At 41.4% G+C, this 20,708-nt stretch overlaps 1 protein-coding gene across 1 annotated transcript; it reads left to right on the plus strand.

The window, feature by feature from the left end:
* The first annotated feature begins 448 nt into the window (after positions 1-448).
* Positions 449-20,601, plus strand: NR1D2 (nuclear receptor subfamily 1 group D member 2). The gene is made up of 7 exons (XM_010712864.3): positions 449-2,321; positions 4,118-4,206; positions 5,126-5,270; positions 6,870-7,486; positions 10,831-11,016; positions 14,840-15,050; positions 19,089-20,601. Exons 1-7 carry the CDS (start codon positions 2,000-2,002, stop codon positions 19,283-19,285), a joined length of 1,767 nt encoding a protein of 588 aa, XP_010711166.1. The 5' UTR covers positions 449-1,999; the 3' UTR covers positions 19,286-20,601.
* Positions 20,602-20,708: the final 107 nt, after the last annotated feature.

Here is a 20,708-nt window from a genome sequence, read left to right on the forward strand (position 1 = left end):
CGCGCCCCGCAGCGCCGCTCTCGGGGTCCTGCCTGCCGCGTGTAGGATCCCGGCTGGGGCCCCTGCTGTGCGCCGGCACGGTGCGGCGGAACTCGCTTTGCTTTCAGGCCGAGCGCGCCCCGATGAGCTGTGGATTAGCGGGTCCTATCTTGTAGGCTGGCTGCCCTGAGGCTGGGAGGTGCAGCTCCTGGAATAGCACGGATGTCGGGGTTCCAGCTGTCCTTCACAGAAGTGGGAAACCCCAGTCGTGCAGGAGCAGCCTGGAGCTCCTCAGGCTTCTGAAAAAGAGGAGATCAGGAGGAACCCCCATCATCGGTGTGCTCCTTCCGTGCCCTCTGCGGCATCCCTCAGGGGAAGCGTGTCTCTTTCTGTGACACAGGGTATGGTGGCACTGGGCTCGTGGCAGAGAGGCGTTGCTTCCTGCAGGAGATAAGGCTGGCGCCTGAGTCTGCCTGTCTGCCCCTGTGTGCCCCTGGCACCTCCTGCCCCGCAGCGCCCTGAGCCTGGCTGCCTGCTGCCCTGCGTGGGGCGCTTCCAGCACACCTCCTGTGGGTGGCTGCGGTGCCGAGGATCGTGAGGAACAGCAGGCAGGTGTCTGGTGGTTATCTGGGTTGACTCCTGCTCACCAAGTGGCACATGGGGTGTGAGGCCTTTAGTAGGGAAAGTGAATGTTAGAGGAGGAGCAGACTGGTAGCACTGGCATTGGAATGTTAAGAGGGCTGTTGGAACACTTCATTGTTTTTATCAACCGTAACTCAACTCAACATTTCTCGCCGTGAGCAACAGCTCTTCCTGGGATCCCAGGATTGTGTAACAGCACAGCAGCTTTGGGCTGTGGGGAGGGAGGCTGGTGGAGGGGGTGACGCTCAGACCCCTGTATCGCCTCTGTCTCTTGGTCAGGGGCTCCACTGCCACAGATGTCTCTTTCCTTCAAAGAAAGTCAGTGCATGGCCATTGTTGCAATCCTCCATTCTTTCTTGTGTGTGGCACTCCTTGCTCCAGTCTGAAGAGTTTTCTCTGCAAAGACACCTAGAGCAACGCTTGCATGGAACCAAGGAGATAGATAGAATCATGGAATTGTTTGAGTTGGAAGGGACCTTTAAAAGTTATCTCCTCCAGATTCCCTGCAGTGTACAGGGACGTCTACAGCTAGATTGGTTGCTCAGAGCCTGGTCCAGCCTGACCTTGCTGGCTGTCATTTCTTTAAACAGTTGCATGGCTTTTGCTGCTGAACTTCTGTGTGTGAAATATCAAGTGCTTTTGTACTGACTTTTGAAATAGTGAGTCTTAGTGGCAAACTCAGGTGAAGTGAAAACAATTTCTCTTCTTAACAAGCAAAAAAAAGGAGCACAACTGCTTCCATGTCTGCCTGAGGACAAAAAGCTGTTTCATCCTCAAGTGTCAGTCTGCAAGCGTCTCTGTCCTCCTGTGCCCTGCACAGAGCAAGCAGCTGGAGTTTCTTTGCTATTAGAGGTGCTGCAAGAGCTTGCAGTAGGACACATGACATTAAATAGGCTAACCAGGCTGCAGTGCTATTTCTTTCCTTTGCCTGCTTCTTCCCTTCTGCATCATGAGCACCTCCCAGCCCTTCCTTTCTGTGCCTCCGGTTTCCAGCCTGCGTGCTTTGCCCTATTTCTGTCCCCAACCTAGCCTGTTTGCTTTCTGATCCGCAGCTGTAAGATCGTGCCTTTTCCCCAGCCTCCACGTGCGCTCCAGACAAGGTCTGCTCACAGGGCACCCGGGGAACCCCCCTCCCTGGGCCTCGTGCCCTGTCCCCGTTGCCTGTTCTGCCCGCACGCAGCTCGCTGCTCCGCCTGTCTCTTTATCTAATCTCAAACTGAGGGTGGCTGCTGCAGCAGGGAGGCGGATGGGTCAGATCTGGAGGTCAGTCGCTGCACACGGATGGGGAGGAAAGGAGCACGAGGGAGCGCTGGAAGGGAGTGCGTCCAGGAACACGTGACAGCTGGGTCTGGCGGTGCTGGGTCATGGCGTGGCTCACATGGCCGTGGTGCATGTCTGCTTGTTATGTCACTACATGCCGCCTTTTTTTCTTGCCTTAGGGGGTGTGATAGCTTACATCAGCTCTTCGAGCTCAGCATCTAGCCCAGCCTCATGTCACAGCGAGAGCTCAGACAGTGGTTTCCAGTCATCCTCTTCGCCTGTACCATCTTCTCCGAACAGCTCCTCCTCGGAAAGCAGCTGCAATGGTCGGAGCAGCGAGGGCTCTGATGGGGCACCAAAGAGTGACCGGCTAGAGGAGACTGTTAAACCGAGCCAGTCGGGTGTTGCTGGCTTGACAAAAGGCCATAACGGAGTCACAAGTATGTTTGGTGCCTGTTGGTGAAACTACTGTTTTTCCCCCCTTTACATCCCTAAACTGTGGAACTATACATTCTACGCATTACAAGCAGGTCCTCTCTGTGGCTTCCTCTGACAGCATGTAGCTAAGCCTTGTCTATTTTTTTTAATTTTTTTTTTTATTTCTGTATGTTATATGTATGGTATGGTACTACCATACACGGCCTAGTAGATGAGAGGGTCTCCTTGCTGCTGGATCAAACGGCCCATAAATACAGTCCTGCTCTATTGCATATTTTTGCTAATGAGAATTGATCTTAATAAAAATTAAACCCTCACTTAAGAAGATGTGGTGAAGTAATCTTGTGTAAAACCTTAAAGTCTTTTAAATAATGGAGTGATAGTAATGATTAGAGGCTGCCTGAAAGAGTATTTATGGAGCTGTCTTGTAAATCTGGCTTCCTTTTTGATTTGTTTTTATTTTTATACTCCCACCTTTGCCCACTAACTTTTCATCCCCCTAAATTTCTTTGAGGAACAAAATGAATGAATTACCAATATTTGCTCATAAGCTTGAACTAAAGGATAGCCTTGCAAAATGTGTTTAGCAGTTTAGCTACCGCTGTTTGCTTTATGTTTTCTCTGTTGATCAGAGAAGACCAGAACATGGAAATATATTTGATAGGTTTTGGAAGGACAGGACTCAGTATTTAATGAGTATTCCCATAAACGCTCAGTTGGAGTTCAGGCTGGACTTTTGAAAGCTGGATTCTTTAACGGGCTAAGTTGTTTTATTGCTTTGAATTGATAGGAAACTATAATTAGTATAAAACAGTTCTACCTTAAAAATGTGTCAATTTTTTTTCCTTTCTTCTCAATGTTACTACAATAAGTTCTTAGTTAGAACCTTTACTTGCACTTAAATGTACTAGCAACTAGGTTGTTGGTATCAACAGAGGTGCCTGAAGATGAAACCTGCTGTAGACTGTAGGTGTATAGGTAGGTAATGGGTTTAGATCGATACTAGTTATAAAAAATATGGAAAACCTGTGGTTTGGTTCTTTTTCAAAACCTTATGGGGGGAAAAAAAAATTCTCTTCACAAGTGAAACCGAAGCTTTTTTGATAGAACACAGTTCTGTTGGAGCAATTCCAACTGTGTCTATTACTCAGCATTAAGGTAACTTCGTGGTTATTGAAGTCATTGGTAAAACTCCCATTTGCTTTGGTAAAGACAGTGTTAGGCCATTGCTAAGGATCTGCAAAAATTCTTTATTGATAAACTGAACTAAAATGAGGCAGAAATTTGGAAAGCCAACCCATAAATATGTTTACAGAGCTATGAAGGCATTTTCAAATCAGAGTGTGTGAGAGAATACGTCTGCTCTCAGTTGAGGAAACTGCAGCCATTATATGTGCTTTCTTGTCCTGATGGAAAGACAGATTGAGCCAAAGCTTCGATGGCCTAGTTACCTAAATGATCCTTTTAAAATGCTAAGTGTAAGCAGACTCTTTTCCTACAAATGAGTACAGTGCTACAGTGATTCAAAGTCCAGTGAATACATGCATTCTTCCAGTTCTGTTGAGTGCTTCATGGTTGTTTGCTTTTTTTCTTCCCCTCTTCCGGTGCACTGGTACCTTCTGAGCTGTTCAAGGTTTTCATACTTTCTTGCTTTCTGTTGGTTGTTTTCTCTGGTTTTTTTTTTCTTTATTGTATCTTCGACTGACCTGGACATATTTTGCTGTTAGTACAGGTTTTAGAAAGCTGGAAGTGTGTTCCTGCAGTTGTCACTGACTCTCTGTATCCTTGAATTTTCTAGAATTCAATGGAATGGTTCTTCTTTGCAAGGTCTGTGGAGATGTTGCTTCAGGATTTCATTATGGTGTTCATGCCTGTGAGGGCTGCAAGGTGAGGTATATTTTTCTCATCTTCCTGCAGGTACAGTGCTCTCAAGGAGAAAAGCAGTGATAATGCTGAAAATCATAAAATTGCTATGCTTCTCTGTTAAACTTAAATCTGAGAAGTTTCAGGCAGTGGATGTGTTGTAGGAAAGGGCTCTGCAGTACTTTGTGTTCTCGCCCTTTATCCAGTCTTGCCTGACCTGGAGTGTGTGGCAAAGAAGAAGAACTGGAGATAGGTGGGAAGGACCGCGTCATGCAAGACATGACTATTAACTGCATTAGGAGATAGCGGGTATGTGAGTTATAACCTGGGATGACACAGAACAAAACAGCTTTGGAAAGTCAGTTCTTTTACCATGGGAGTAAAAACCAAAACTGGGTGCTTGTATGCTCCTGCATCAATAAAGGTGTATTTTCTGAGACTGTAAAGCTGCAGATGTTGTGTTCCATGATGGAGTTTATCAGTTTTGGGTAGAAGCTGTAGAAGAACTATCTTTGAAAGCTGTATGGTGCGGTAAGATAGTCTCCACAGTCTGGAAACAGAACTGAAATTAAAAAAAAAAAAACTGATTTTGGCTTTCATCTTTGTGTTTGATATCATAGGAGTTTGAGGGCATATCTCATAAACTGGCAGTACAGTGATGAAAGTAAGGTATTTAGCTTTTAGATGCTGACTATGTGGGGAGCAACTTAGCATCTCCTGTAGGTAGAAATCGTAACTAGTTTACTTTACATGCAGATCACATGCTGAAGGGAAGTAAGTCATTAGGAATAGCAAGGTTCTTTTAAATTCACTTAGGGCTGCTGGCCTGAAGCAGCTGATGAGGTGAGGTGAAGTTCTCTGTGCTTACAGAGGGTGTATCTTGGCAGGAGGATTTGACATATTCTGTAATAAAAATTGTGGTGGTTTTGTTGCTTGTTTACAGGGTTTTTTCAGAAGAAGCATTCAGCAAAACATCCAGTATAAGAAGTGCTTGAAGAATAACAACTGCTCTATAATGAGAATGAATAGAAACAGATGCCAGCAGTGTCGTTTCAAAAAGTGTCTGTCTGTTGGAATGTCAAGAGATGGTATGTTCCTGAACTGTGCATCAATCCTCTGCGAGTGAATATGCTGCCCACCACAAAACTCATTGCTAAGAGTCTTAATGACAGAAATGCGGCTGATCATACTATCAGGGACAGATTCCCTATCAAAGTGCTCTTAGATCAGGTTGCCACCTTGCCCTGTAAGTTTCCTGACCTGATAATGTAATACCAGCCAGAGAACCATCCTCCCTTCCCTGGGGCTTGACAGAGCGAGGTGTGCTGCAGTGGTCTGTTGGGGATGCAGATAGAACAGGAGTCTTAATCTTGTTTTACTGAGGTAATATTTTAGTCTGTATCCTTCCTGAATCCTGGCAAGATTCTTTGTTGGCATTATTTTTTCAACAGGGAATTCTGCTTGGGCAGGATGTTTTTTTAAGTAAATGGGATGGCTTTTTAGTATGAGTTGGATCAGACCCATTGGAGTTCAGGTGGGTGAGGTAGTCCTAGGGTAACCATCGTGGAGTTGAAGGAGTTAGTTTTGGGTGCATAGATCAAGCATATATCTGTTGTTCTTATTTTTCTTGAGGAGGTGGGGAGGAAGGGATAATGCTGAGCTGAGTGTCTGGTCACCTTGCTGACTATCTACTCTTCCTGACCTATTTTTTGCTAAGTGTAGTTTATCAGTCAGCTACAACTTACTGATATAAAACAGAAGTCTGCCTTTTGTATCACTTTTTGGTTTAGTCTGGATTTTTAATTCACAAGAACTAGGAATCTTGGACTGTTAATAATTTAGTGGGTGGAGTGTTTAAAACGTATTTTAAATAATTGTTCTGAGTTCTTGTTGTGCATAGGAGTTATTTCATCCCATAGATGCCTGTTTGCACACAAGGTCGCACCTGCTTTAATGAAAGGAGTTTAGTTACATTAACAGTGGACTACTGCATGAATATAATTGCATCAGTCAAAACTGGTTATAAGCCCTTGTAAGGCTGTGGTTGGATAGGATGGTAAAAAGGCAGTTGTAGGTTCCCTGGAACAGGGTCAAATGTGCTGCAGCCACAGTGATGCCCATCCCCTTGCCAGCAGAAAATGTCCTTGTCAAGGCAAAGTTATCAGGAAAGTTTGCCCAGGTAAGCTTAATTCAGCATTGATTCTCTTCATTGTTTTTGCAAGTTGGATAACTAGACCATAAGGAATTGTCTTGTAGGACCTATATTCAAATACTGTATGAACTGTGCTTAAATTGAGCTGATTGTCAGCACACAAGATTCTACTCGTTTAATTGATCCCGTCTTAAAGCCTGCCATTTAATTAACTAGCACAACTGTGTGTGTAGTCCTTAGGTTTGTAGCAAAAGGGGAAAAGGCTTGACAGATTGTGCTTCATAACTGCTTTCTTTTTGAATGTAAACAGCAGCATATAATTCATATCTCATGCATATCCTATGCCCAGGAGCTCTTTGACTTCAGTGGTAATACTCTTTTTGTAGTACTAATGAGATCAAAAAGCCTTCAGAGCAAAGTTATTGGTTGGCATGTTTTGTGTATGTACGCTTTGTTTTCCATTTTGGTTTGATGACTGTGCCTGTTCTAACACTTTCAGGATTGACTTTAACTTTTTGTTTCTCCTCCTTGGTAGCTGTTCGATTTGGCCGCATTCCTAAACGTGAGAAGCAGAGAATGCTGATTGAAATGCAGAGTGCCATGAAAACCATGATGAACAGTCAGTTCAGCGGTCACTTACCCAATGAAGCATTAGCTGAACATCAAGATCAAGCACCTCAAGAAGACCTTTCCTCTAAACCCAAACAAGAGCGGGAAACCCTCAAAAGCCCTTCTCCTCCTCCTAGCTCTGACATGGCTAAGGAAGAGGTGATTGGTATGGTCACTAGGGCCCACAAAGATACTTTCATGTACAACCAAGAACAGTCTCAAAACCCAGCAGAGATGATGCAGTCCCAGAGTGGGGAGAGGGTGTCAAAAAACACTGAACAGTATATGTTGAGCAGCGAGCACTGTGTTAGTGGGCTCAGTGGCCCTCAGTACCCTGAAAGTGAGCAGCACCTGGGCGGACAGTACAAAGGGAGAAGCACAATGCATTACCCAAGTGGGCATGCCATATGTTTCACAAACGGCCACTGCATGAACTTCACCAATGGTTACACTCAGCGGCTGTGTGATAGAATCCCAGAAGATGTCTTTTCTCCAAACAGAAACACCACTTATTCTTGCAGCACTGGAGGAAGAATGCATCTGGTATATTGACATCATATTTCATTTGGTGAAAAGCTTAGTGATGCTTGTTTGTTTGTTTTTTTTCAAACCTCAAACTAATACTTCAGAATAGATTGAGTCAGTGGAGCTGCATGCAGTTAACTGGCATCACTGCTGGAACTTGACATGATAGTACAAGTTTAATAGCATGACCTGTGATGAAGGAGAGCAATGGCTCCAGTTGTGTGCAGGATTTGAAATCATACAAGTGATGGAGTTTCTTGGCTCAGTTTCTAGTCAGCTGAAAATAGGCTTATATCAAAGGGTACTGGTTGAAGAAAAGTTTTTTCTCTAGCTGTCTTGATTTTAAAAATGAAAATGGTTGTTATGAGTTTGTAAGTTTCCTTCTGTGAAACCTTTTGAAGACTTCATTTTAAAATATTCTACACAGTCAGATATGCTGTATTTTCTATAAAGATATTGCAAACAAATTTCTGGAGTGAAACATCAGGGCTAGGATTTGAAGTTAGTTAAGCTGAGCGCCTTGCTATTGTGATCTAAAATCCCTTCTTGGATAGGCTTTGTTATTTAATCAGTATAGGAATGGGCTTATTCTGTTACAGGCCATGTAACAGAGGGGTTCAGTGGGCACCCAAAGGCTAAGCATCCTTCTCCTTTAGAACATCTTCAAATCTGAACAGAGGCAGAAGGAAGATACGCTGCTAAGCCGCTTAAGAGGAGTTCAGGATCTTCGTAGTACTTGCACAAGTGGGGCTCTGAATAAACTTATACACTTCTGGGTTTCCTAGACAGCTTTGCTAGACCATTTTCTAACTCAGTTCTAAAGAAAAATCATTCCTATTTTCTTGCATTTTTTTCCCATTTCCTTAACAAAGGTCCCTCCTCTTTACATTGCACCTGCTGTTTCTCTGCCATTCAGGCAACTGGTTCTTTAAGTCTTTAAAATAGATTGTCGTTGGAACTGCCTAGGAAGAAGAAACATCCTTGTGCTCATCCTGCATTGCTAGTGAAAAGTGCAGATCCCTAGCCTTTCTGAAGTGGTTGAACTCCAAGTCCTTTTCTTTTTCTTGTAAAAATTGTTCACGGGTGCTTGCAGGCCTCTGGAAAAACCTCCATGTTATAAAGGTTGTTTGTTTTCAGGCAAGATTTTAGTGATTCTCTGACTACTGCATATGTGGACCATGCCATCTCTAGCAGGCTCTGACCTCTAATTGCAGACTCCAGGCACTGCACCACGGCAAATAATAATAATTCCCAACCTTTCTTCCTTGCAGGGAAAGTATTTGGAGTCATTGTGACGGCATTCTTGGCACTCCTGAGAAGCTGAGGTTAAACCTGTCAGCGTGGGCAGGCAGGGAGTGGCTGTGCCTGCCATCAACCCAACCAGTCAGTTTGACCTGTGTATAGCAGCTGCAGGGAGGTTTAGCATAGTCTGCAATGAGGAAACAAAGCTAAGTCAAACAGAAAACTACACGCTCCCGCTGCATCCCTGACATTAACGAGAGTTTTGTCAGAGTTCAACGAGAGCAAGATCTGACCAAAATGAGTAGCTGCAAGGAAATGTAATTAGACTCTGAAACAGTACAGGGGCATGGTGTTTGTTTTGGTTTCTTTGCTCGTTGACATTTCCAACATGCACGTACGTGTGCACACAAACAGAAAAGCTCTGCTTATAGTTGCTTTTGAAAAAGCTTCTTTCAGAAGAGCTAAGAGCAGCAAAACCTCCTCTATAGGAATGACATTCAGGTAGATCTTTCTCAAGAGAACGTGGATATAATACGTGGGAGGAAGAAGCATTAGCTTCCCTTCAGGACCATTTGCATGAAGGTTAGGATGAACAACTGTAGTGTGAGAAACAGAGGTGTTTTTTGTTTATGATCCTCTGCAGTGTGCTGAACCAGGATTTTTAGAGAGCACTACATTTGTAACAATAGCTGTATGGAGTTCAGCAGTGGTTAGTGTCACTTTTGCTTCTGACTGGTGCCTAGATCTTTTGTCAGAAGTATTTCCAGATGAAGAACAGTTTATTTTGATTCAGAATTATTTTCAGTTTATGAAAAAGGTCCTCTTCCAGCCCAGAGGTAAAAGGTTTTGAGGATTGTCCTCAGAAATACAACATTCTGAATCACGAGTGAATCAAGAAATCTGCAGTTTACTTGATTGCCTTTGGGGAGAGTGAAAGGTGGGAGCTTTCTGTATGTTGAATGCCTAGTTAGTAAATGATACTTGGTAGGAGGAAGTACAGAAATATCTATCTTCATTTCGGTTTTCCCTCTCTCATATCATATATACCCAGTGCACTGTTGAGTATGTTCTTGTAGTGGATCTTAGGATGTCAGAACCAAAGAATTGCTGGACAGATCAAGATGCTTTGCAAGCAGTAAAACTCTGAGGAATTACTATTTCGTTGTTTTATCTTTGCTTTGATGATATGATGTAGGGTTACATATACCACTTAGTATGCTTTTGAAGAATACTTAAAGGAATTCTTGTCCTCAGTGACAGGTGAAGTAAGGATTTAAAGCTTTAAATGTCGCTACAAGATGCAAGTTTTGTGAAGCAGAAATGAAAATCTCTCAGAGCATCTCTTCATAGAGAGAATTTTCTGGAAGTCAGCTTTGACAGATGCATTGATCTCATTAGATGTGTTCTGACTTTCCTACAAAAAAGTTAATACATGTTTATTTAAAAGAGAGTATTTTGTCATCTTGTGATTGAGCAAAACTGGAATACAAGTTCCTTGATCTTTCTTCAGTGGTACAAGTAAAAGCAAACATGTAGGGTAGAAAGGTTGTTCTGGTAATGAAGGTGTAAGCCTGTGACTCAGAAAACCACAGCTCAGTTCCTTGCTCTGGTGTTGACATCTTGGTCACCTTGACTGAATCACTTGAAATCCCTGCAAAACAAGACAGAATGAACGTAGTAGTGATTATGAGATTACAGGTGATTTTTGAAATCATGATGAATTGCAAGATTATATTGATAATACAAGTAAGAGAAATCCAAATATCAGCTATGAGTGAGATCAGGAAGAATAACACAACTTCGATTCTCTCAAGTCCTTCACTGTAAACTGTGTTTAGAAATGCTCTGCTAAAGACTTCCAAAGTTTGTGTCTCTTAGGGGGGATTGGAGGGTTGTTTTTGATTGCTTTTTTTTTTTTTTTTTTTTGTCTTTTAAAGGAGAGGGGAAAATGTTGTATAGGGATTTGACTAAAGAATACTGGTTTTCTTTTGTTTTTTTTAAATCTCTGTGAATCATTGAGAAGCTTTCTTGGAGAATAAATCTGCTTCTTTCAACAGTTTTTCAATATTTGGAATTATATCTTTATCAGTTGATCTCTCCGTGTGTTTTGTAAACATTAGGTCTGCCCAATGAGTAAGACTCCCCATGTGGACCCAAACAAGTCTGGCCATGAAGTCTGGGAAGAGTTTTCCCTGAGCTTTACTCCTGCAGTGAAAGAAGTGGTGGAGTTTGCCAAGCGCATCCCAGGGTTCCGAGATCTCTCACAACATGACCAGGTTAACCTTCTGAAGGCTGGGACCTTTGAGGTGAGACCACTATGTATTGCAGACTTGACAAGCTGTCATTTTGACCTTCTTAAGAAAAAAATAAATAGAACTCTGTTGTACCAGGTAACACTTCTTTACTTTTTTTTTTTTTTTTATTTTTTTTTTTAAATGGATGCTAACTGAGTTTTCCGTAAGCTGATGGTGTCCAGTGCTGTCCAGTCAGATAATGGTGAGCTGTCCTTGTTCCAGGTAGCTCAGAAGTACTCAGTCCTTCTATCATTCCTGCTTCCCTGGGCATTAAACAGTTAATGAGGAGCTTCTTTGTTTTGTGTAGCAGCAGTTACTTTGATAGCTACCTTTGCTTACCCTGGAGAAAAGCAGACTGCATCTGGAAGGGTGGATAGGGTGTTTAGAAAGCCATCTATTGACATAACAATTCTAGAGGAATATTTTTATCAGTCTGCATGTCCTTCATTCTTCCACTGTGTTCCATGCTAATGCCAGGGCATCCATCTTGATCAAAAGTCTTTGGCAACTGGGGATCACTGAAGTCTCCATCATTCTCCAAGGCACTGACAAATATCTGCAGCTGATAATTGCCACAGTTCTGTAGACACCATCTACTAGCTGGAGTTTGACTTACTGTAGGCTTCAATTCTACCAGGTCCTCATGCTTAATTTCACCCACTTGCAGTCATTATATATATATATGAATTAGTGGTGTTAAACTGGAAATGATGCCAGAGGGTTTGGTGCTGCTTTATAATTAGTGACCTTCATGAAGGGAACTGTTACTCAGGGTTCTAGTTACTGTTCTAGACTCTATTGTCTATTTGACAAAGTTCATGTTTTATAAGTACATAAATGTGAAGTTTAGTCACAGGGAGTCAGAAGAGATAAGTCTCAAGTATTTGATGTTACTGTGCTTTTTTGAATGAGTCAGGTTTGGTGATGCTTTTGCTCTCATTTATTTGATTTATTCTTTCAAAGATTTTGCATTTACCTGAACCGGAGACATTTCTCTTTTAATGGGTTGGGTCTCTTACATAGCCTAGTTCTGAAAATGATGATTGTAGGGTTGTAAGGTACAAGATATACTGGAAAATTCGGTGCCTGAAGTGTGTCAGTTTCTTTGTTTATTCCATTTAGCTGTAACGTTTGTGGGTTTTTTTTTTTTTTGGTCTGTTGTACTCATCATTAACTTCTTAATATTAATCTAAAACTCTTCTGTAGCTAGGAGCAGTATTTTACTACTTCTGCCTCAGCTGTGCTGTTAACATAACACAGAAATGTTGGTTCCTTCCTCCGCAAAGTGGGATACTGTCCAGTGCCTTCAAAGGAGGGTGGAAAATCAGGCTGGAACTGGTCATATAACTTAAAGCCAAACTCTAATATTTTGCAAGTAAAATGTTTTGTCTTGGCACTTCTTCATCTCAGGCTCTTCTAAACCTTCATTCATATGCCTTTTTGCCAGTTTTAAGAACTGCTCATAAAAAGGTTTTTATATCCAGGGGAATTAATTCACTCATTTAAAAGAAACATTAATAATTATTTCTGTTAATGAACTGGTACCTGGAGCTAAAAGCCTATGTAGCACTTTAGCAAGAGAGAAAAATCGAAAACATTGCAGAGCAATGAAAAAAACAGGATTAATGAAGCCATTTCAGTAGAGGCAAAAGCATCTTCAAAGCCTAGTGTCATTTCTGTCTTCTGGGTAACTAAACTAGGATACCCTTGTATCTGCATGTTAATAGAAAAGCCTGAGTAAAACTACTGCCACCAAGCCTATTTTGGCTTCCCTGGGCACTAGTGTGTGGCTGTCTTGGCACTGTGCTTAACAGCAGCTCGTATTCGAGGAATGCTTCATCATTTGAAGATGAGAAGGTGCATGGAAATAATGTGGGTGCAGAAGCAACATAGCTATATATATATATATTCACACACATGTAACTAAAATTCCGTCTTAGAACTGGGGAGTACTGTGGAGCTTAGTGAATCATAGTGACATTTGCCTGGCTTTGTGTGGGAGTTCAGGAGAGTAGCAGTGAGCCTAAAGTGAGAACCTCAGCTGAACTTGAACTGGTGCTTCCCTGCCCCAATTGTAATTAATGCTAGAGGTAATGAGCCCCCTGGATCCATTGGGCTTGTAGCTCAGTTCATCTATAGACTTGCTAACTTGGCAGTTTGGCTGCAGGTGGTAGGGAAGTGAGCAAGCGCTTGACTGTGTGGAGTTTTTATGTGCTCATATAGCTACAATTAGGTGATAGGATTGATCAGGTATGTCCTCGGCGTGTACAAATTGGAGCCTGGCTTGAGATGGAACAGGAAGAATTAATCATGTGCTATACTGTAGTCTAAACTGTTCTTCCTTGAGATAAAATTGCATCATTGAAATTTCTTTGTGAGGGCTTTGCCTTATTATAAATCTACTCAGCTTTATGGGCTTCAGTTTTGAAGACTAGCGTTAGTACCAGTTGCTCATTATTTGAAGTTAGTGATTCATGTTTCTAAAGCCCTGTTCTTCAAGAGCAATAGCATTTTGAACTGGAAAGCTGAATATACATGGGTTCCTGCTAATGCATGAGTTCAACTTTGTCTGTCTGCACTTCCAGTCTCCTTTTGTTGTATTTTGAGGACTTCTGTAGAGCCTAGGTTTCTGCTCCCTGTAGTAAATGCCATCAAAAGAAATACAGTTTAGGTGACTAAGGTGAATAATATATGGTGCTTACATGTCCATCAAGATTGCTGCATGTCATTTGGCTGTTTAAATTAAGCAGCAGGTCTTGTAATGTGCATGAATGATGTGTGAATTCTCAAATTTCTTCTTTTTTTCTGAACCCTCCTGTTTTTTAAGCTTGTCAGAGGCACTTGTGTTTGCTGAAAACCCAGTTCTTCTCATTTATAGTAAACATCATTTCAATTAATGCAGTTATATAGTGTGAGAAAAGATGGCATGCCGAGAGGGTACAGCATATATGAAGTTTCAACCAGTGTGAGTTGGTTCAATTTCTCTAAATAAAAAGGCTGTTGTGTGCAACTTAAACCTTGAAAATGTAAATGAGGTTGTTGAACATGAGCAAATGAAACTTTACAAGCCATTCCACAGGGAAACATTTCACAATACGGCTGAGAAAACCACAAGAGAAATTTCAGCCCAGAGGGGTAAGTTCAGCGTATATCAACTGCTCCAGCCCAGGTGCTTGTACCAAGGAGTATTTCGAGCTGCAGCTACAGACCAGGTGCTGTTTCAAGCCCTGCTTTCTTAGCCTTTTGAAGGCTGTACATGCGGCTCCTTTCTACCAGAGCTCATTAACATTCCTGTGGAAACAGTGATGCAGCATGGTACTTTCCTAAAGAATGCCTAGTGGGCCAGATCACCAGGTGGTGTAAATCAGCATTGTTTCAATGAAGCTGCTTCAGTTTACACCAAGCAAGAATCTGGTTCAGTACCTTTACTTTGCTGCTCATTAAGTGTGGCCAAGAAAACAGTTCTTCTAATGCTCTGTATGCCTTTGGCTGTTCAGTTGCTTAAGCAAATTGTCCTAGTGGCATATTTATGAATGGCATTGTCTTCGTGGCTGAAGCTGTCTAATGCTTAAATTTTAATGTCCGTCCCTTTCATGTTCTGTAGCCCCTTCCCTGTCTTTGCTCTCTAAATTTTTTTTGCTTATTTCTCTAATACAACTGGGGCAGAGCTTGCACTGTTTTCTGCAGCTTGATGGCTTGCTGAGAGTTTCTCTACAGAATGCTTGTACAGAGATCAATAAGAACGAGAGTTAGAATTATGTTAAATTGCTTAATTTTTTTTCTTTCTCTAAAAATCCACTTACATTTCTCTGCTTTTTATTTTTTCTTCCACCAGGTTTTAATGGTACGGTTTGCATCTTTGTTTGATGCAAGGGAACGTACTGTCACCTTCCTTAGTGGAAAAAAGTACAGTGTGGATGACTTGCATTCAATGGGAGCCGGTGATCTGCTCAATTCCATGTTTGAATTTAGTGAGAAACTAAATGCCCTGCAACTTAGTGATGAGGAGATGAGTTTATTTACAGCGGTTGTCCTGGTATCTGCTGGTAAGGAGAGAAAATTAATTTACATCTTTGCTAAATTTTGAATATGATTCTCTGCTAAAAGATTTCTGCAAATGGTATATCTGTAAATGGCATATCTTATTGTGTCAAGTATAAGTCCAATTTAGTAGGCTTCACACTACTAGACTAACAGCCTATAATTTACTTTTCTATACATCTGTTACGTCTAATACTGTCTTTTGGAAAAATGTGGCGAAAGGCTTATGCTTTCCTGCTTCTTTCTGTAGAATTCCAAAATACATTTTATAGCTGCCCAGTGACTTATTTAGAAGCTATTTGTCTTACTCATCTAAGTTTCACAGGACACCATCATTGAAATTAGTCCTGACTTGGACAGCGTAAGTCTTGAGATAAAGCGGTATTTTTACTTCCAAGTACGGTCACTGAAGTCTACTACATATCTTACTTAAGTCTAAATCCAACAGTTTGATCTCTGCCTATGTCAGCATAAAGCCCTATTAATGTGCATCGTGACTTCTTAGAGCTAAAGGTCTGCCAATCCACTAACATCTCCACCAGCCTCATGTCTTCTTTCCGTCCCTGGATAGATGGAACACCCTGGTCCAGATTCAAAGGATTAAGCACCTACTTCTGCAGTATTATCTAAAGCCTCACATTAGGCACATTAGCTCTGCATATGATGCCTGGAGTACAAGATGCAGAATCTGTGCTTGCTGGATAAGGAGCTCTCTAAAGGTAGTTAGCAGGAATGCTGGCAGTGCTCATTTCTTACACAAAAAGCCAATGTTTGGGACCTGTTCATCTCCTGAGCAAGTGGTCTTCAACATGAGTGCTTTTGACCTGCCTCTCTGTTATCAGGGAGGGATACTAGAGGCTCAAGCATGGTCTGTAGGCACGAGATCTCTGTATACTGACATTTGATAGCAAAGGATGGAATGCAGCTGTGGCCTCTTCAGTTTGTATGCAGTGGTGATGAGCAGTAGGTGATAGGGAATCTGTAAGCTTCAAAGCCAGAAAGAAGGGCAGTGTGAAGGAAGTGCGGCACTCTAGTCTGTTAGTAAAAATGTTCAGGGTAGCAGAGAGAAACTGGGATTTCAGTTGCTTTTCCAGACTCTGCTTTACTTTTTTTTTTAATCTTTCCAAAAATAAATTTACAAGAACTGAAGATGGGCTTCAAAACAAGGAGTGAGAACTAGGCCTCCTCCCTCCTTATGCAATGTCATAACTAGGCCACAGCTGTTCTTCCTGTTGTTCAGCTGGAGGGCTCTAGAATATCATAAGCTCTGGACTGTCTGTTTTGAATGATTGGGTCTATCTGCTCTGTTAGACTGTACTAAAAGCACACTTCTCTGCCTTTCTTTAGCCTTTTAAACCCTGCTTCGTGCTCTTGCTGGCTCCCAGTAGAGCTTAGCTTAGATACAGCTGGAACAATTCTAGGCAGGTCCAACACAGTGATAGAGCTGTGGAACAAGACATAAAGATGAGGTGTTTCAGCTCCTCATAGCTGCTGAGGATTTTTCAGACTCTGGCTTTGGACATTTGTGCTACCTATATAGCTTCTTTTGGACCTGATCTGGAGTCTGATCAGCACCTCTCTGGACTTCTTCACAAAATAATTATGGAGTTTTTATAAAGTACAGCTTTTATGATCTTTAATATTTGGACCCAAACCTGGCATGTTTCAGGCTCAATGGTAACCTTGACTGTCACTGCCAGTTCAGAACATGCAAGGAATACGGTGATTTTTCTGACATTACAATGTAGCTTGCAATAAGACAAAAATGGTTGTAGTTATGACTTGGACAAATAAGTGAGCGAGCTTCATAGTTGAGCAGATACTTAAGAAATGCCTCCTGACAGAGCTCATAGAAAAGGAAGGACCTTGTGGCATTCCTGGGGAAGATACCTGGCAGCAGTAAATAGTATATGGTATATCAGCAGAAGGGACTGAAAGATTGTGAGCACCTTCTGATTAAGAGAACACTTAAAAACAGATCCTCTGCACCCTATCCATTAAGCAGAAGCATGGAGTCATTCGCCATAATGTGGAGGAGGAGCTCAATTACAGAAGGAAAGGCAGATGAAGTATAACACTAGAGAGAATATTGTGGAGATGTAGTCAAAGGTGAAAAGAACTGTAGCTGGAAGAACAGAAAATAGAAGAGTAAGGCTATAGAGATTTCTAACTTTCATCTAAGAATGAAAGTTGCAAAGAAGATGAAAAGGAGGATAGTAATCAAGATGCACATCATTTCCAGAAGCAGACAGGAGTCTATGGTTGTTGAATGTTGTTTAAGTGGTCCAATCTAAAATATTGTACTGCACGACTTAAAGTATCTTTGAAAAAGACTTTTGCTTATAAAAATATCAGTGGGGGGAAAAAAAATACTCATAAGCCTATAAACAGTGCTAGCAGGGAGAACGTTTGTCAGAAGTATCTCTACATGGCATTGGATGAATGAATACTTTGCCTCTGGCTTCAGTTAGCTGGAATTGTTGAAGATGGAGGGGAAATAGCATGATGGATCACTGGCACTGAAGAAAGAGGAAGCAAAGCTGAAAGAATGTGGTTTGTGTGGATCTAGTGACCAGATAATCTCTCAACTGAGGCTGATGAAAAGGAAATACACACCCTCTATTACTCTTTTATTTGGATAGTACTGAGGAAAAACTTCAGCTGACCACAACCAAAGTAGACTGAAGAGGGGGAAGAAAGACTTGAGTTAATTGAGCAGAGGGAACTAAGCAAGTGACCTAAGGTAGCCAGGAGAGGCCGGAGTGCCTTTTTCTCTCTGCTGAGGTGAGGAAGCTGTTGTTGCACAGAATTCTTGAGAAGGGTCACCTGGTGATCTTTGTTCAGATGTTGTCATCCCTGCTCAGGATAGAGCAAAGCCTGAGGTGTTGCAGAGGTGGTCAAGTGGAGTAGTTTGCTTAACAAAGGCATAGAGGCTTCTTTTGGCTCGGTACTCTCATACATCCTCTCTTGAAGAGCAGCCATCAAACCTAATGGAGAGTTCTTAGGTAAGAATGGAATGGTTGTTTATAATCATGTTTTGATATTAATCAGGGTTCATAACTCCTTGAACAAAAGGTTCTGAAACAATCTTTCTATAAGGGAAGAAAAAAAAAAGACAAGTTAACTGCTTTAAGATGGTTGTATAATACTTCTTCCCGTAAGGTTAGGGAACAGCACTGAATAGTCAAGGAGGACTTTTGTAGACTCTTCATCTGAGAAGTCCAGTCAGATTGACACTGACAGCGTAAGGATGGCATTTCCCACTCTGACTGTATGATCTGACTTGGTGGTACTATTCCAGAAAGCTGTTGTAATACTACATCCTAGTTCTGTGTCCCAGTGTTTAACTACATCTATGCATCAAAGGACATTTCTGGTACCTAAGGAAAACAAGCATATACTAAAGTATTGCTTTCTGGAAAGAGATGCTTTATGTACAAGGTGAGTGCAGTATGTAAAAACACAATATTTTTCTTGATGTTGAAATTCCTCCTCTTTTAATTAGAATTTTTTGGGCGCATTATGTTTCATTGTAATTGCTTGTGGAACGCTGTCAGAGATGGTGCTCAGTCACATCAAGGCATATATACCTTCACTGCCCCTTGGAGTCCCAAAAAACAAGTGTGACTTGTCCTGAGTGGGATTTCCATATCCAAACAAGAATCTCAAGCTTAGAGTTCTGTGTCCAGCCTTGAGAAGCACTTGAAATGCCTACTTCCAAGTGCCCCATGTCCCTTCTTTGTGCTGAAAGTTGTGATTCAGCAAAACGTTAAAGTATGTGCTTCCGTTTGTCCTTGTCTGGAAATATGGGTAAGTGAAGAGAAAAGGTGACTGAATATGCCAGTTCAGCGTGAGCTTAATACTTTGTAAAGCTGATACTAAATAATATTTAAAAAGACTTTTTGAAACTTCTGGCATAAATATGTAATTTTTTCTGTTCCTAATGGATTAATTCTTAAAATGGGTTTATATTGCTAAGTACATCTGTTCAGTTTTGTCTCTTTTTTTTCTTCTTTCTCTTTTGTCCACCCTCTCTTCTTTAGATCGCTCTGGAATAGAAAATGTCAATTCTGTGGAGGCACTTCAGGAAACGCTAATCCGTGCATTAAGGACCTTAATCATGAAAAATCACCCAAACGAAGCCTCTATTTTCACAAAACTTCTTTTGAAGTTACCTGACTTGCGTTCCTTAAACAACATGCACTCTGAAGAACTCTTGGCCTTCAAAGTTCACCCATAGGCCTTTAGGTTTCATTTGTACCTGGACTTGCCTCGTGTTAAACTGTTTCGTGCTAAAATATGTATTTATACAGTTGTACCACTTGCTGGAGAGAGTTCACAGACTGTGAGCAATTGATAGCTGTTCCATAACCATGCAATAATGCTTCAGCAGGTGCTTTCAGCTAACATCAGTGCAGCATTCAGAGTCCTCCAAGACATCCAGACCCAGCTGTGCTGCACTTTTGTAGCAGAGGTTGCAATGAGCCTGAGTAAATATGGACTATTCTTTCACTTAGAAAAAGAACCACCACTGCCCTCTCATGTAAACTGAACGCAGAATAGCTACGTGTACATATGGAATGTGGAATGGGGGGAACAATCCTGTGTTAATAGGAAAATCAGAGAGCTGATTTAATTGGTCTTTCCCTTATCTAATATATGTATGTCTGTGTCTCTTGATAATTCACTCATGGTTTCACTGTTGTTATTCCATTAAACCTGATGGAATGATTTCAGCCTGCACCAACTCTTCACTGAGCGTGTTCATGCCATGTGTATATAATATAAATAGCTAAGTAATGGGTGTTTATGACTATAAAGTACAGAGTTGTGTGTATATATGTGTATGTATATAAATAGTTCTATACATAAAGTATACATATAATTTCTTCACAATATTTTAAACTGTGAAGGAATTTAAACTTACAAAAGAAGGTGATCTATGGAAAGAACCAAATAGATGCACTTTGCATTTTGCTGAACTAATAATCTGAACATTTCTACTTTTTAGAAAACATCAAGTTTGCATTAATAAGCTGTGTTTGTTAATTTAAAAAAAAATACATACATAGAGTGGCACCAGAGGGGCAGAGTCAGATTCCATTTCTGGAATGGCTTCTCGAGAATATTCAGTGGAGACGGTGGTTCATGGTACTACTGAAGTTGGTTGTCCATGGCCACTGAGGTTTGTACACTCTCTTAATGCTTAAAGAAGCACCAGGTGCTCTTTAAAAAAACTTCAGCACAGCCAGAAAGAAAATATCAGATGAATAATAGCATTTGAGGAAAAAAAAAATATGTTCTAATGCTTATCCATAATTGCATTTGGGGTGTGTGTGTGTTCTGTGACCGTTTATTTCTTACCATGTGTCATTTTGCTGCTTCATCGCTAAATGAGAATTTAATATAGGAATGGGAGATTCCCTGTGTCTCTTCACAGTCCAGACTTTGTGGTTCCCATGCCTGTTCTTCGGGAGCTCTACACTTCTGTGTGTACGTATGCGTGTATGTGCAAGGAAGGTGCACTGGATGGTCTGGATATTTTTCTTAAAAAAACAAAAACAAAACACAAAAACAAACAAAAAAACCCAAACCCACAAACGAGACTTTTTGTTCATGCCAGTAGCAAATTGCAGAGCAGATCCTTGAGATTCTGCTGTTTT

Source organism: Meleagris gallopavo, chromosome 6 (assembly GCF_000146605.3).
Source record: "Meleagris gallopavo isolate NT-WF06-2002-E0010 breed Aviagen turkey brand Nicholas breeding stock chromosome 6, Turkey_5.1, whole genome shotgun sequence".
In the NCBI taxonomy this organism is placed as follows: Eukaryota; Metazoa; Chordata; class Aves; order Galliformes; family Phasianidae; genus Meleagris; species Meleagris gallopavo.

Bases quoted from the DNA above. Each gene is read 5' to 3' on its own strand.
- NR1D2 (XM_010712864.3), top strand. From the start codon at position 2,000: ATGGCCGTGGTGCATGTCTGCTTGTTATGTCACTACATGCCGCCTTTT. The intron at 7,487-10,830 runs GTATATTGACAT...TGTAAACATTAG, and splicing joins CTGGAGGAAGAATGCATCTG to GTCTGCCCAATGAGTAAGAC. The intron at 15,051-19,088 runs GTAAGGAGAGAA...TCTCTTCTTTAG, and splicing joins GGTTGTCCTGGTATCTGCTG to ATCGCTCTGGAATAGAAAAT.